At 51.2% G+C, this 14940-nt stretch overlaps 1 protein-coding gene across 1 annotated transcript; it reads left to right on the forward strand.

Annotated features, from left to right (window-relative positions):
* Window positions 1-271: 271 nt before the first annotated feature.
* On the forward strand, window positions 272-13525 carry LOC308573713 (heparan sulfate glucosamine 3-O-sulfotransferase 2-like). Its single transcript, XM_081170946.1, has 2 exons — window positions 272-774; window positions 11675-13525. The coding sequence occupies exons 1-2, from the start codon at window positions 287-289 to the stop codon at window positions 12294-12296; spliced, it is 1110 nt and encodes a 369-aa protein (XP_081027072.1). The 5' UTR covers window positions 272-286; the 3' UTR covers window positions 12297-13525.
* Window positions 13526-14940: the final 1415 nt, after the last annotated feature.

The following is a 14940-nucleotide window of genomic DNA, read 5'->3' on the forward strand; positions in this document are numbered from 1 at the left end:
GAGTCCAGCCGGGGCTGCGATCTCCGCACCGGCTACGGGCGCGTCGGGGGCTCAGCCCGGCGAGGCGGCGGGAGCGTCAGGGCTGCCGCGGGGGCGGCTCCGGCTCGGCTGACGTCAGGCGCCCCTTAAAGCGGGGCCGCAGCAGGAGCGGGGCCGCCAGTGGCGGGCCGCCGAGCTCGCCTGCCTGCCTCTCCGCCCGCCTCTCCGCCCGGCCCGATGCGCTTCCGACGACGGCGCCGGCGAGGGGAGCCGTGGCCCGCCGCGCCCGGCTGCTGGCGATGGAGCCATGGCGCTTAGCCGGCGGCGGCGGCGGCGCTGCCGGGCGCTGGTGCTGGGCGCGCTCCTCTCGCTGGCCGGCACCTACCTCTGCTACAGCCTCCTCCTCTTCTGCTGCGCGCCAGAGCCGGAGCCGCTGGCCAGCGGGGAGGCGGCAGCGGCGGCAGCAGCGAGAGCAGCCTCTCCCCGGACGGCCGCCCGCTGCCTGCCTGCTGCTGCCGCCGCCCGCAAGAAACTTCTGCAGAAGTGGCGCGCCTGCCCGGCTGCAGCCAGCTCCACCGCCACGGCCGGCAACGGCTCCTCCTCGCCGCCTTCGCCGCCGCCTGCCTCCCGGAGCGTGGGCACCAAGCGGCTCCCGCACGCACTCATTGTGGGCGTCAAGAAAGGCGGCACCCGCGCGGTGCTGGAGTTCATCCGCGGCCACCCGGCCGTGCGCGCCCTCGGCACCGAGCCCCACTTCTTCGACAGGCACTACGAGCGTGGCCTGGAGTGGTACAGGTGAGCGGCGGCGCAAGGGGAGGGTGGCAGAGAGGAGTTGCACTCTATACACGCGCGGGAGTCCCGGGCACTGGCTGAGCCTGGCTGGCAACCCCTCTCAAGGCTAGGTCTATATACTAGCTCGAATCTCCTTGCCCAAGCCATGACATATGCGCAGCAACGACTTCTTAGAGCATGTGCAAAGTGCCTGTCCCAGGGCACTGGGGGACTTTCCTCTTCCATGTGTCTTTTGGGCTCATGGCTGCTGGGCTTCAAATCTTCCCCAGTTCCTTGCAGCTACCACACCCCCACCCCAGTCTATCCTCCTCTGGAGACACCTCTCTGGGTGCGCGGAGAGGTACCGGGAGATTGAGCCCCCGAACCCCGCCATCTTCCAGTGCTACGCAGGCCGAGCGACGCCTTTCCTAAACCTCTCCGCCTTGTCTGCCTGCAAAGCGGACTCGTAGGAGGAAAACCCAAGTCTCCCTCCCCCCAACCAGCCAAGTCCAGGGGATAGAAGGCTTAAGCCTCTGAATTGTGCCGTGGTTAGCTGCGGAGCTGCTCGCCTCTCTAGGGGCGAGCCTGGCTGGCATTCTGGGTTCTCCAAATTAGAAGCCGCCGAGGGAAGTGGGGGAGCATAGGCATGGGGCAGGTGGGGTGAGCTCCCCTGCCCCCCTTCCCTTGCCAGTCCACCTCCTCACTGCAGCAAGTCCTGCCTCATTTTGGCCGTTTGACAACAGCCCTCACCCAAAGGAGGGCCTTCCCACGTGAAATATACCCAAGCCTGCTGACAGCAGCCAAATACCCTGATGGAGAGTTGAGCTGGAAGCTTCGCAAATAGAGTGACTGGCAGGGGGCTTTGTAAGGATGGGCAGCCCCGGGGTCTGTATACACCATCCCTAGACCTCCTTCCCCTTTTAAAAACATAACTGCTTGTTAAACTTTGCACCCAGGGCACATTGCCCAGACCCCACTCAACCCACCATCTTAATTTGCTCCAAGGCACAAATCTGCCTGCATCCATTTCTGCATGTGGCATTGTGGTCTTATGCCCTTTAAGTACCCACCTATCAACGCCCAGCTGGCTGGTGATGTACCAGCAGAGGGAGCCTGATTTCCATTTTAGTTAGTCTTGCATTGCATTGCCCCAAAGTTCTTTCTGTTCTCTTTGTGTTGGGTTTTGGGCTTAAAAAATAAAAATGCTCACAACAGCCCTGCGGGGTAGATTAGGTTGTGAAGTGCTTGCACAGGTCCACATAACAACTTCAGGACCGCATCAGGCATCTGGCACCGGGCCTCCTTTGAATCCAGCAGCACTCCCTGCACAGTGCTGCCACTTTGACTTGGGATCATTGCCACTTCCATCTTCTGTTTTTGTGTGGAAAAAGCTCCTCTTGTGCCACAGATCAGGGTGGCATTTAAATCTTCCAGGTGCTCTTGTGCACACCCCACCTCCAACCCCTAGAGCTTCAGCAAGGAACAAATGCTTTCTCAGCTCCTTTGCTACCAAGCAAGTAGGCCGAGGCTGGCATCCTGCATTCCACACCCACCCGCCAAAAGGAGAAGCCTCTCCTCCTCCCCGGCCCCAGAGTTGCCCGGGAAACCTAATTCCCAGCCCAAGTGGGAAATGTGTATCATAAAACTTGCATTCCAAATCAGCTTTACAAATTGTGCTAGAACATGTGCATAATGTGGGTCTTTTTAACTGGGGAGCCTGAAGCCAAGAAGAGCTGTTTGTGGACCTTCTCCCCGAGTCTCTGCCTTCAGCGGGATCTGAAGCACTTCCAGGAACACATAGATCTTGTTATCCTCAGAGGAATGACGCCTCGGAAAAAGCTGGGGTGGGGGGTGGGGAGGATCCTTTGTGATTTCACTTGCCTGAATGTGGGGCAGGAAGTACTGTCAAGCCAAGATGTGCTGGCCTTTGCAGTGGGACTTAGAGCCCTTTGTACCTGTGTGATCTCAAGGTGTGCTCTTTCCCTGCACATCCCTAGTGCACATCCATTCTTGCCTTCAGGGCACTACTGCTCAGCAGAGGTGTCATGCCTGCTAGCACAACCCCATCATGCCCGACTAGCTGCCAGCAACACACTGAGTTACACCATTTTTTGAGCTAGCCTTCGCCAACATGGCAGCCTCCAGATGTTTTGGACTTCATCCCCCCATCTTCCATACAGCCAGCATTGCCTGAAGTCAAGGGTGATGGGGACAGATGGTTTATGCAGTCCCTGGCCTGGCCAAGTGTCCTACCTCAGATTCAGTCCAGCTGTCCCTTGGAGGTGGCAGCTGTTCACATAAGTGTATCAATGTGCAGGACTAAGGGCAGGATTAGGGAGCAGGAACTGTGCTGGGACGCCTCCCTGCCTTGAGAAGAATGACGTACTACCTTCAGTGTCAGGTCATTGCTTGACTGGATTGGGTGAGTGCGTGAAGATCCTTTGCTAAGTTGCACCAATGCCTGGTAGATCAGGGGAATGCTTCGGATATAGACTATATTTAGTTCAGCAAAGCCTTTTGATATGTTCCCTCTGATGTTCTTGTTAGCAGGCTGGTAAATTTGGGGTGGGTGATACTACTGTAGCTGGTTGATGGACCAAAGAATGGCTCTCAGTGGCATCTCATCAACCTGGGGAGAAGCAGGGTGTCACAGGATTCTGTCCTAGGCCCCGTGTTTGAGATCTTTAGAGATTAAATGGGCAAAAGAGTGGAGGGGATACTTATCAGGTTTGCAGAAGATACCAAACTGGGTGGAGTAGCAAATCGTGCATAAGACAGAAACAGAACCCAATATGCTCTGGATAGGATGGAGAACTGAGGTCAAAACAATCATAACCAATTTCAACAGCGGTACATGTAAAACAGTAAGATTCAGGATGGTTTACCAGCAGTCAATGTGAAAAGGATCTAAGGGGTTTAATAGAATACAAGCTGAGTGTAAGTCAGCAGCGTGACAGTGCAGCAAACAAGGCTCATGCCATTCTAGGCTGTATCAACAGAAGCATAATGCCCAGGTCTCAAAAAAGTAATGGTGCCACTCTGTTCTGCTTAGGGTCAGATCTCATGTGGAACATTATTTCCAGGTCTGGGTATTGCAGTTTAAGAAGGATACAGATAAACATGTTCAGAAGAGGGTGACAGGAAAGGTTGAAGGAACTGCATATGTTTAGCCTGGAGAACAGACAATTAACAGGCAATATTGTTATTGATGTTTTAATTGTATTCATAAAAGTACTTGCATACTGCCTTCTCACAAGGCATCAAGGCACTAGCCATCTTCAAATGTCTGTAGGGTCTGAACCAGGGGGTACAAATGATAATAAAAAAATATTTAGACCATATTTAGAATGTGAAGGCAGTATAAACAGTATGACAGGAGAACTAAACTGCAGCTGCCTCAGAAGGGTGTGGGCTGCCCTTCATTAGGTTGTCACCAGCCTCTGCTTAAAAACTTCTATTTGGAAGCTACATTATACTGAGTCAGACCACTGGCCTATGTACCCCAGCAGTGTCTGCACTGACTGGCAGCAACACTGCATGTTTCAAGCAGGGTGTCTTTCCCTGCCCAATTTGGAGATGCCATCAGGGATTGAATCTGGAGCTCACTGAGTTGCAGCCCTTTGCCTGAAAGGGATTCTGTTACAGTGGGCTTCCTGCACTGGCAAGGGGTCAGTCACAATGACCTTTGGGTTCCCTTCCAGCAGTATGATTTTACATGGACAGCCTTGCGTTAAACACTCACTGCAAATTATTTCAAGTTAGGTTGTCATGAATTCTGCCTTCCTTCACACTGAATGAATGCATTGTGTGGGCAGGTTTATTTGCTGATAATCTACACTTGAATTGTAGGAAGCCATGAATAAATATACAAATCAATAAATATATATTTGAGTAAAGAAGAAGAAGAAGACTTCAACATGTGCATGGCCAGCAAATGGGGGGGGGGTGAGGCTCTGCTTATGTGTCCTCTGGGGGCCTGCTTCGTGCTCCAATCCATCTCTACCAACCCACAAAACAACATAAGGTGCCCAGGCAGAACCGCTAAATGAGACTTTTCAAGGTTCATGATATTCCTTCAATTTCCAACACATGCCAGAACTGTAAAAAGAAAGCAGAGTGTGCTGGACTGATTTGGCTCTTGCAAAATGGAGCGCCCAACCTGCTCTGGGCATGGCAGGTCTTGTCCTCCTGTGTATAATAGGATGGGCTCAAGTTCCTTTGCCAAGACGCCCAGGAATGCAGACTTGGCATGGATGCTAACACCTTGAGAGAAGGGCAGAGGGGATGCCAATGGCCTGGTCTGGGATGCTGAGCAGCAAGGAGGTGAGCCATCTCCCCACCCCTGGGTGGCTTGACCTTCTGGCAAGCCAGCCAGCCCTCTTCTGTGTGCTGCTCTTTATGGACGGACATTCAAAGCTGTCTCCTGCTGGCTGGTTCATCTCTCTGCATGTTGGCTCCTTGAACTGGTTGTGGTCTCAGACTGAGCGTATGCAAGGGCTTGAGAGGAAGGTTCTCTCCCCCAAACCTTGCTGTAGCCTGATATCTCTTCTCTGGAGCTGCTTCTGTGCAGCAAACAGCTGCTGCTCCTTGCTAGCCCTCTGGTGACTAGCCTGCCCTCCTCTTCCATCCCGCTCTCTTTCGGATCTGGCTGTCCCCCTACCTGTTTGCCTAACAGACAGTGCTCTAAACAGCAGCTGATATTAACAACATCTGCAGAACTTGAACTCTTGAAGTCTTATGCACCACCTGACTTGCTCCTGAGTGATCACGCCAGCCAGTACTCTCTCCCTGGGCACATAACATTTCTTCTAAATGAGCTTTTAATTAAAGAATAATTATTGGAGCATCTGAGTTTGCCTGAAGGGCAGAGGATGTGCTGCATCTCCACTGCCCACAAAGTGGGAAGGTTTTCTGGGTGCTTTTAATGTCTGCTGAATTGCCAGGGCATGTCCCACCTTCTGCCCCACTGCTAGCAGTGTGCAAAGCTTTTGCCTGGCATTTGCCTTTTTCTGTGGCTTGGGGCGCCGCTTCCCTTTCCTACTCAAAAGGAAAGCTCTTCTGTAAGCCAGTGTGTGGTGTTAGCCGTGCCATTCATTGCTGTGGTCTGCAATTCCTGTAATGCTTTGATTTTGCAAAAAAGAAAAAAAAACAACTTATAATTTTTGTTTCTCAGAGATGTTTTTGTTGTTTTGCACTAACCAGAGCACCATTTCTTGCGACGATCCTGCACATGTATTTCCTGCAGGGGGAAAAATACACTTATGAGCTTATGGGACTGTTGGAAAAGAAGGAAGGAGTCAATGACTTATGTCTACTCACAGGTTGGGGTTAAGGTATAATGTCCCTTCTCTCCCCCCTCCCCTGCTTTGGCTTTTTATTTCTCCACATTTGCTTGGCTGACTAGCCCTGTGTGCTGTCTCCAGTGAGAGGCAGGCAGCATTCTGCCATTCTGGGACCAAGCCTCATTGGCATAGCCATGCTGGTTGGCTGTGCTGCAATTCTGCGAAAAGAAAAGAAAAATTAAAAAGAAACATTTATGGGCATTCTTAACAAATGTGATGAAACTAGGGCTGTGTTTGTCTGTCAGTTTCAGTTTCTCTCTTCCTTATTTCTTCTAAATCTTAAATTCAGTTCTGCATATTTCCACATCAGTTTGTGAGTGTGTTAGCTATGAGTCTCACATTGCAAGGGGCTGGACTAGATGGTTGCTTGGGTCCCCTCCAAGTCAATCATTCTATGATTCCACGGATTCTCATGAAAATTCACCAGCCACTTTAGTGCAAAATTCTCCCGATATGCACATTTTTGCAAAGCAGTTTCCCCTTACGAGGCACCGTTGTATGCCATTTTCACTAAATAAGTGCATTTTTGTACATGTTATTCCACTGGGGAACGGCATGCAAAATTCAGAGGGGTTTTACTTTCAAAGGATGGTTTTGTGTTTTGGCTCGCATATTGCTTCAGAAAGTGTGAATTATGTGGGCTGGCCTTTAAATGCAAGTGGGTGGGGTCCTTCTTTGCAGGTCAGCCAGGGCCAAAGCAGTCATCATCTTCCCGGGGACCTCATGGGCATGGCAAGTTGTGCCACCTGCCTTAACTAGCCAGGCACATCCTTGCCAGCTAAATCATGGGGAATTGGCCCTGCGGCCATCGAGGGATCTGTTTATCTCTCCTGTGAGAACTCCTGCTTTTTGAGTTTGGCTCATGGCGACTCTGGCGCTGAAGGATGGGAGAGAGTGGAGTTTTTGCTGTTTGCCGTTTGGGAACCTTGCCAAGCTAAACACTTCATTTTCCTGCTGACAAGTGACTAAGACCCAGGATTATCCTGAAGTCAGCTGGCACGCTCTGCAAGGAGAGACTTGGGTCCCTGCCTGCTCAGTCTTCCGCACACAATGGGGACGACAATGACACAAACAAATATATTTACTCTTCTGTGTTGCAAATGGAACAAGCACCGGCTTGGGAGAATGAATAGGGGGTGGGCAGGAATTCTGGCAGTGCCTTGGGTGGGGCAGAGAGCATGTGCGCAGAAGCCACTCAGATGCACTTTTCAAATCAGCCTGCCTCTGGGAGAGAGAACATTTCTGAACGTGAGTCAAAGGCCCACCCCCATGGGGGAGTCTTGCACAGGCAAAGGGTTCTCCAGTGCCTGATCCATCCTGTCACAGGCCATAGGGAGAATTAACTCTCCTCCTGACAGAAGCTTTGCACTGCTGCATCCCTGCCTAAGGTGACAGGGCAAATCACACTCAATTTACAAAGGGGAGCAGAGAGGGCATCCAGTCTTCTGTCCTTGCGCAGCCAGGTTTTCTCTCTCAAGTCCCACTTATACAAGGAGCATGAACCCAGGTGGGCAGGGGGAGTCTGTAGGGGAAAAGGCAGCCTCTCTGGTATATGGGGCAGCTCTGTAGAGAGGGAATTCCACAACTTATGGGCTGCCACAGAGAATGCCCTCTTCCAGGCAGCCACCACCAAGCTTCCAAGGCTAGTGGTACTACCAGAGGGCCCCCTCTGCTGAACTTAACACCTGGGTCTGTACGGAGGAAATTGACTTCACAGGCTTAGGAGCCAACTCCCAGGGGCTGAGGTTCCCCCCTTAAAATATTTGAGGGGATTGCCCCCCACAAAATCAATGGGCACTGCTATTCAAATGGTGTGCATGCCAGATCTTGTGATCAGTTATGTGGGGTGACGGCTCCCCCAATATTTTATTCAAGTTGGCACCCCTGCTCTCAGGTATTTGGGGCCTAAGTTGTTTAGAGCTTTAAAGACTAACATGAGTCTCTTGAGTTGAGCCTGGAAATGAAGTGGCATAGAGCTGGTGTTAGTCTTCCCTGCTCCAGGAGGTTTCTAGAGAGGATGTGGCTGTGCCAGCTGTGCCCACAGAGCATGCTGGAGATCAGGAGGCACATCTTACTGCTGCCACCACCTGAGTCAAGTACCTGAGTGGCATGTAGGTTTAATTGGCCCTTTGCTTTGCTCTGAGCCTCATAAATCCAGATTATGAGTCCTATTGTTTAAAGGCTGTCAGCAAGATGCTAATTCAGTGTCAGGGAGCCCCTGCTCCCACTGCTGGGTTTAGATCACAAAAACAGGTTTGGGTCATCCATCAGCGCCAGACAGCTTTATAAGCAGCTCAGCGTTGGTGGGAGATTCATAAAACGGCTGTTTCATTAACGGGCCACCTCTGGGCTTAATAAAGCTCTATTCCGTGAGGAATTGGGTCCATGTATTTAAAAAACAAAAATTGCAGGTCCTAATCAATTACAAAAAGTGCAGAATAAACTGCATTAATAAATTAGAGGAGCAGAGCCAAGAGCTCTCAAAATCTGCAGAATGGAATGGTGGCGTTTGCAGCCCCTGAGCAGCAGAGGAGTGCCAAGGTGGCAAGAAGGGAGGGGAGTTGCAGGCGGAAGAGGAGATAATAAGCAATGGTTTCAGCTGGAGAAAGGGAAAGGTGTGTCTTCCCAGCAACCATGCATCTTGCAGGCTGTGAAAGTCTCCCTGAAGTGGAGAGAAGCCCCATAGGCTGAAATGCACTTGATTTTGGCTCCTTTGTTTCTCATTTGTCCAATCTTAATTCAAGTTCTCCACATTTCTGCAGGAGTTTACAAATTTATTTTTCAGAAGTCGTCATGAAAATTCACCGCAGGCACAGCATGCGAGGACTAGTAAGGGGAGGGCGCCTTTGCAGAAGGGCATTGTTTCATTTCCCCATTCTTATAAGACTGACAGTTCAAGAGGAAAATAGGGAAACCATTAGTATCCAAGTATCTGGGGAATTATCATCAGTTAATGTTTATTATGCCTTAAGTCCTCGATTTGACAAACATGGCAATGCTGACTGTCCTCTTCTATATTAGATACTTATCGAGAAAGAATGCTATCTTAGTGCAGCCTGCTCTGCTGCTGTTTGACACATGAAAATCATTGTAGCCGCCAATAAAAACATAAATGCATGTCTGGACAGGCCCCCAAATGAAGGCCTGGCTGCACTGCAAAAATAAAGGCTCCACTCCACCAGCCTATGGTGGCTGACCCTTTCCCACTAATCCAGGACTTCCACTATTAGAATACACTTCATCTAGTCCTTAATTAAAAACAACATACCCATATGCAAGTAAAAGAATGTTTCTTTTCTTTTCTTGAATAAATTTTATTGGTATTTAAAAAGAGAAATACAAAGAATATTTTTTAAAATTTCTTTAAGTGATAGATATTATAGATATTTTCTGGATATGATGATGAAATAGTCACTGCCTTGGATAATTTGAATACGGGGCAAGGGAATCCCTTCCATCCCCAGGGAGTCACACTTGTTGTGGCTTTTTAAAAAGATATCCACAGCAAATACTATGGAGATAATGATGTTATAGAACAGGTTTAATATAAGGACCCATGGAGGGCAGGTGGGAAGTCTAGAGATTTGGAGGAATCTGTAAATGTGAATGGTAGTTTTGTTATAATTATATACTTATAAAATAAAATAAAAACCATTTTTTTTAATTTAAAAAGTTAAAAGTTAAACGGGGGGGGGGGGGCTGGGAGATGTCCTCAGCAGGTCCAAATGGGTGTTTCTGGACATTTTGTGGCAAAGAAGGGCTACCAGTCACCTCCTGACCATGCAAAGATGATTGCTGGTTCAAGGGTTGCTGGCAGAGACCAATGGCCCATCTAATCCATCATTCTCTTCTCACATGGCCAACCAGATGCCCCAATGGGAAACCAGCAAGCAGGACCAGAGCACAAGAGCAGTCTCCTCTCCTGTGGTTTGCAGCAACTAGCATTCAGACGCATTGTGGCCCTCCAACACTGGAGGGAAGCCATAGTCCTCTTGGCTAGCAGCCATCATATTATAGAAAAATAGAAAAGTAGAGTTGGAAGGGTCCCTGTCAGGTTTCAGGGAATCCGATCCCTCCCTCGGTGGCAGCCAAAAAGCAGATAAACAAGAGGAGTTCTTAGAACGTAATTTATTCAGTATTCAGAGAGAGAGAGAAAGAAAGAAATGAAGTCTCTATTAAATAATGGCATTGCTCTGAGTAAAGCCCAACCCACTCTGTCTCTCTTATCCTACGTCATCCAGGTTGAATCCTGACAAGACAGAAGTACTGTTTTTGGGGGACAGGAGGCGGGCAGGTGTGGAGGATTCCCTGGTCCTGAATGGGGTAATTGTGCCCCTGAAGGACCAGGTGCGCAGCCTGGGAGTCATTTTGGACTCACAGCTGTCCATGGAGGCACAGGTCAAATCTGTGTCCAGGGCAGCTGTTTACCAGCTCCATCTGGTACGCAGGCTGAGACCCTATCTGCCTGCGGACTGTCTCGCCAGAGTGGTGCATGCTCTGGTTATCTCCCGCTTGGACTACTGCAATGCGCTCTACGTGGGGCTACCTTTGAAGGTGACGCGGAAACTACAACTAATCCAGAATGCGGCAGCTAGACTGGTGACTGGGAGCGGCCGCCGAGACCATATAACACCGGTCTTGAAAGACCTGCATTGGCTCCCAGTACGTTTCCGAGCACAATTCAAAGTGTTGGTGCTGACCTTTAAAGCCCTAAACGGCCTCGGTCCAGTATACCTGAAGGAGCGTCTCCACCCCCATCAGTCTGCCCGGACGCTGAGGTCCAGCGCCGAGGGCCTTCTGGCGGTTCCCTCACTGCGAGAAGCAAAGCTACAGGGAACCAGGCAGAGGGCCTTCTCGGTAGTGGCGCCCGCCCTGTGGAACGCCCTTCCAGCAGATGTCAAAGCGATAAACAACTACCTGACATTCAGGAGACATCTTAAGGCAGCCCTGTTCAGGGAAGTTTTTAAGGTATGACATTTTACTGTATTTTTGGTTTTTATGGAAGCCGCCCAGAGTGGCTGGGGAGGCCCAGCCAGATGGGCGGGGTATAAATAATAAATTATTATTATTATTATTATTATTATTATTATTATTATTATTATTATTATTATTATTATTATTATTATTATTATTATTATCCCTGTCTGAGCTTTCTGCCTCTGAGGTTTCTGTTCTACTACTCTCAATGCACACCTGGTCCTGGGAGCGGAGGGGTCAGGATTGCTTCCTAGAGACACTGAGTCTATCAGCTGTCTCTCTCCTGGTGCTTCTTCTTCTTCCTGCTGTTCCTCTTCCAATATTTCCCAGCTTCTCCCCTCTGCAGCCTCTGAACTATGCCCTTCTGCAAACCACTGTTCTAAATCTATACTGTCCTCCTGTTCTCAGGAAGGTTCAGGAGAAGGGGTGCAGCCCCACCATTCCTCCTCACTCCAGCCCCTGACAGTCCCCAAGGGCCATCTACTTCACACACACCCCTGCAGTGATAGCCCTCTGCCTATGGGAGGAAGCCGTGTGCAAAGAAGTCCTCTCATTTTATTTGCTTTGCAACTGACCTCTGCCTGCGCTGCCTTCCTCTCTTGCAGGCGCCTGATGCCCCGCACCCTGGAGACCCAGATCACCATGGAGAAGACGCCCAGCTACTTTGTCACACGGGAAGCCCCCCGGCGGATCTTCAACATGTCTCGGGAGACCAAGCTGATTGTGGTGGTGCGCAACCCAGTGACACGGGCCATCTCCGACTACACCCAGACGCTCTCCAAGAAGCCTGACATCCCCACCTTTGAGGGCCTCTCCTTCCGCAACCGCAGCCTGGGCCTGGTGGACACTTCTTGGAGCGCCATCCGCATTGGCCTCTACGCCCTGCACCTGGAGAGCTGGCTCCAGTACTTCCCGCTCTCCCAGATGCACTTTGTCAGCGGCGAGCGGCTCATCACCGACCCGGCAGGGGAGATGGGCAAGATCCAGGACTTCCTGGGCATCCAGAGGCTCATCAGCGAGAAGCACTTCTACTTCAACAAGACCAAGGGCTTCCCCTGCTTGAAGAAGGCCACCCCCGGAGGCACGTTGCCACGCTGCCTGGGCAAGTCCAAGGGCAGGACTCATGTCCAGATCGACCCCGAGGTCATTGAGCAGCTGCAGGACTTCTACCACCCCTACAACGTCAAGTTCTACGAGACGGTGGGCCAGGACTTCCGATGGGAATAAGCACTTGGACAGGGAGCAGCTGTGATTTTTTGGGGGGAGAGGGGAGTTTCATACAAACATAGGAAGCTGCCTTAGGCTGAGTCAGACCATTGCTCCATCTAGCTCAGTATTGTCTGCACCGACTGGCAGTAGTGGCTCGACAGGGATTCAGGAAGGGGACATTCCTAACCCTTCCTGAGATGCTACAGGAGAGGATTGAACCTGGGACCTTCCGCATGCAGCGCAGGTTGCTCTGTCACTGAACTACGGTCCTTCCCCTTAGGAATAAAGACCCCAGTCCTGAATATTCTGAATGAACGTAAGAAGCTGCCTTCTGCTGAGTCAGTGTCCATCTAGCTCAGCATTGTCTACACTGACTGGCAGCAACGGCTCTCCAGGGTTTGCAGGCAGGAGTCCCTCCTAGCCCTTTCTGGAGAGGCGCCATCGGGCATCGAACCAAGAACCTTCTGCTTGCAAGGCAGGTGCTCCAACCCCTGAGCTATGGTCCTTCTCCCTCCACCCCCTCCACTGGGCTGCCTTGGCCTTCCTCTTGGCCCATGGCAAATGGTTGGCAGGAGCAAACATCCTGAAGTGCCAAGGGGTGCCTGTCACCACCACCACCCTGACTTCACTGGTTTGTGGCCACACACTGCCAGTGCCTCCTCCCCTGGTTGCATTTTTGCACATGGGCAGCTGGGCTGGGGGAGCTCCAGAAGGTCCCTTTGTTTGGTGCAATGAGGGTGTGTGATGCCCAAGGATGGATTTTATTTTTTAATAATGATAATACATGCATATATATATTATATATATATACATAAATATAGTCTATAAATCAATATCACTGCCTAGGCACTACTTGGCACCTGAGATATCCAGGGTTTCTGGTTTAAGACCCTTCAGAGCAGCCCTCAGGCAAAGGAGCCAGAATGTGAGATCTGGGGGAGCCATGGTGGGGGTGCCTACCCTTCCGCCTTCTGAAAAAGGGGTCCCACACCTTCTCAGGGGGTGTCAGCCTCATGCCAAAGGACTGGGCCCCTCTGCTCCTTCTCTTTGGGGGGCTTTTGCGTGAGCCCTGTGTCTCTCCCCACCCCCACGCACTGTCCTGTTACGACATTTCTGTCCTGTGAATAAAGCACAGATTTCTGCTGTTACGGGTACTTCAGGCACAACCCCTTCTCCCTGTTCAGAATGTGACCCGCCCCACCCTCCTTGTCCCCTCCTCCTGTGAAATAAAATAATGCAAACATCCATCAGAGAGAGATTTTTCTCAGTGACGCTGGGCGGGGGGGAGGGAGGCAGCTGACCGGGGCCTTTTCTTAGGTGAGCCTCCTTAGTGCTCCTCTTCCCTCCAGGGCAAAGGGTGTGGAGGGGCTGCTTCACCAGTCCCAGTTTCTCTGTTTCGCCTTCTACCAAAGCTCTGCATTCAGAAGCACCCCAGAGGCCACAGGGGGTGGACATTGTGGGTGCCCTGACCCCAGGCACAGAGGATGAGCAGGCCCTGGTGATACTTGTGAGCAGGACATCCTGAGTGCCAGTCTCCCTCATTACCACCCTTTCACCATGCCCCTGTGAGGGCTAGTCAGTGAAGATGCCCTTTGACCAGTGTAGATGCTTTGGCTTCAAGATATCAGCTACGCCCACACCTGGCATTTGGAGCCCATAGAATGCACACACCCCTCCAGAATCCCAGGAATTGCAGTTTGGCACCACAGAGCTACAAATCTCAGCGCCCTTAAAGGTAAAGCGACCCCTAACCATTTAGTCCAGTCGTGGCCGACTCTGGGGTTGCGGCACTCATCTCGCTTTATTGGCTGAGGGAGCCGGCGTACAGCTTCCGGGTCATGTGGCCAGCATGAATAAGCCACTTCTGGTGAACCAAAGCAGCGCACGAAAACACCGTTTACCTTCCCGCCAGAGCGGTACCTATTTATCTACTTGCACTTTGATGTGCTTTCGAACTGCTAGATTGGCAGGAGCAGGGACCGAGCAACAGGAGCTCACCCCGCCGTGGGCATTTGAACCGCCGACCTTCTGATCGGCAAGTCCTAGGCTCTGTGGTTTAACCCACAGCGCCACCCGCGTCCCTTAAGCTGCATGAAATGTATGGTGTGGACGCAGCCAGAGAAAGCAACTGGCCTCAGGTCACCCAGTGAACTTTGTGGCTGGTTAGGGGGTTGATCCGGGGTCTCTCCACCTACCCACCCCATTTTAACCCACTGGCTTGGCCTCTCTACGACCTCCTGCTGGAGGGAAGCAAGACCCGGCTGACTTTTGGTTCACCTGAAGCAACTGTCAAATCAGGCTCCTTTATAATGTGGGAGCAAAGTGTCCCTTTCGTTCCCCTCTTTGATCTTTCTCTGTGTGTGGTTTTTAAAAAAGAATGAGCACTTTCCCCTTGAATGTTGCTCTCACCCTCCTATCATCCCTGCATGGAAGCAGAATAACCTGATCATGGCAGAGGAGGTGAGGAAGTACGTAGCAGCATAGGCAGCTGTCTTATACTGAATCACACCTACTGGTCTATTTAGCTCAGTATTGTCTACACTGACTGGCAGCGGCTCTCAAGGGTTCCAGGCAGTGGGGTCTCTCCAAGCCCAGCCTGGAAGAGCCACTAAGGATCCTGGGGTTTTCTCAGATGCAGGCAGAAAGCAGAGCGGCGATGGTG

Source organism: Podarcis bocagei (assembly GCF_964188305.1).
Source record: "Podarcis bocagei genome assembly, chromosome: 14".
Classification (NCBI taxonomy): Eukaryota; Metazoa; Chordata; class Lepidosauria; order Squamata; family Lacertidae; genus Podarcis; species Podarcis bocagei.

Excerpts from the sequence above, each read along its gene's own strand:
- LOC308573713 (XM_081170946.1), top strand. The coding sequence starts at position 287 with ATGGCGCTTAGCCGGCGGCGGCGGCGGCGCTGCCGGGCGCTGGTGCTG. Across the intron at positions 775-11,674 it reads CGTGGCCTGGAGTGGTACAG|GCGCCTGATGCCCCGCACCC; the intron begins GTGAGCGGCGGC and ends CCTCTCTTGCAG.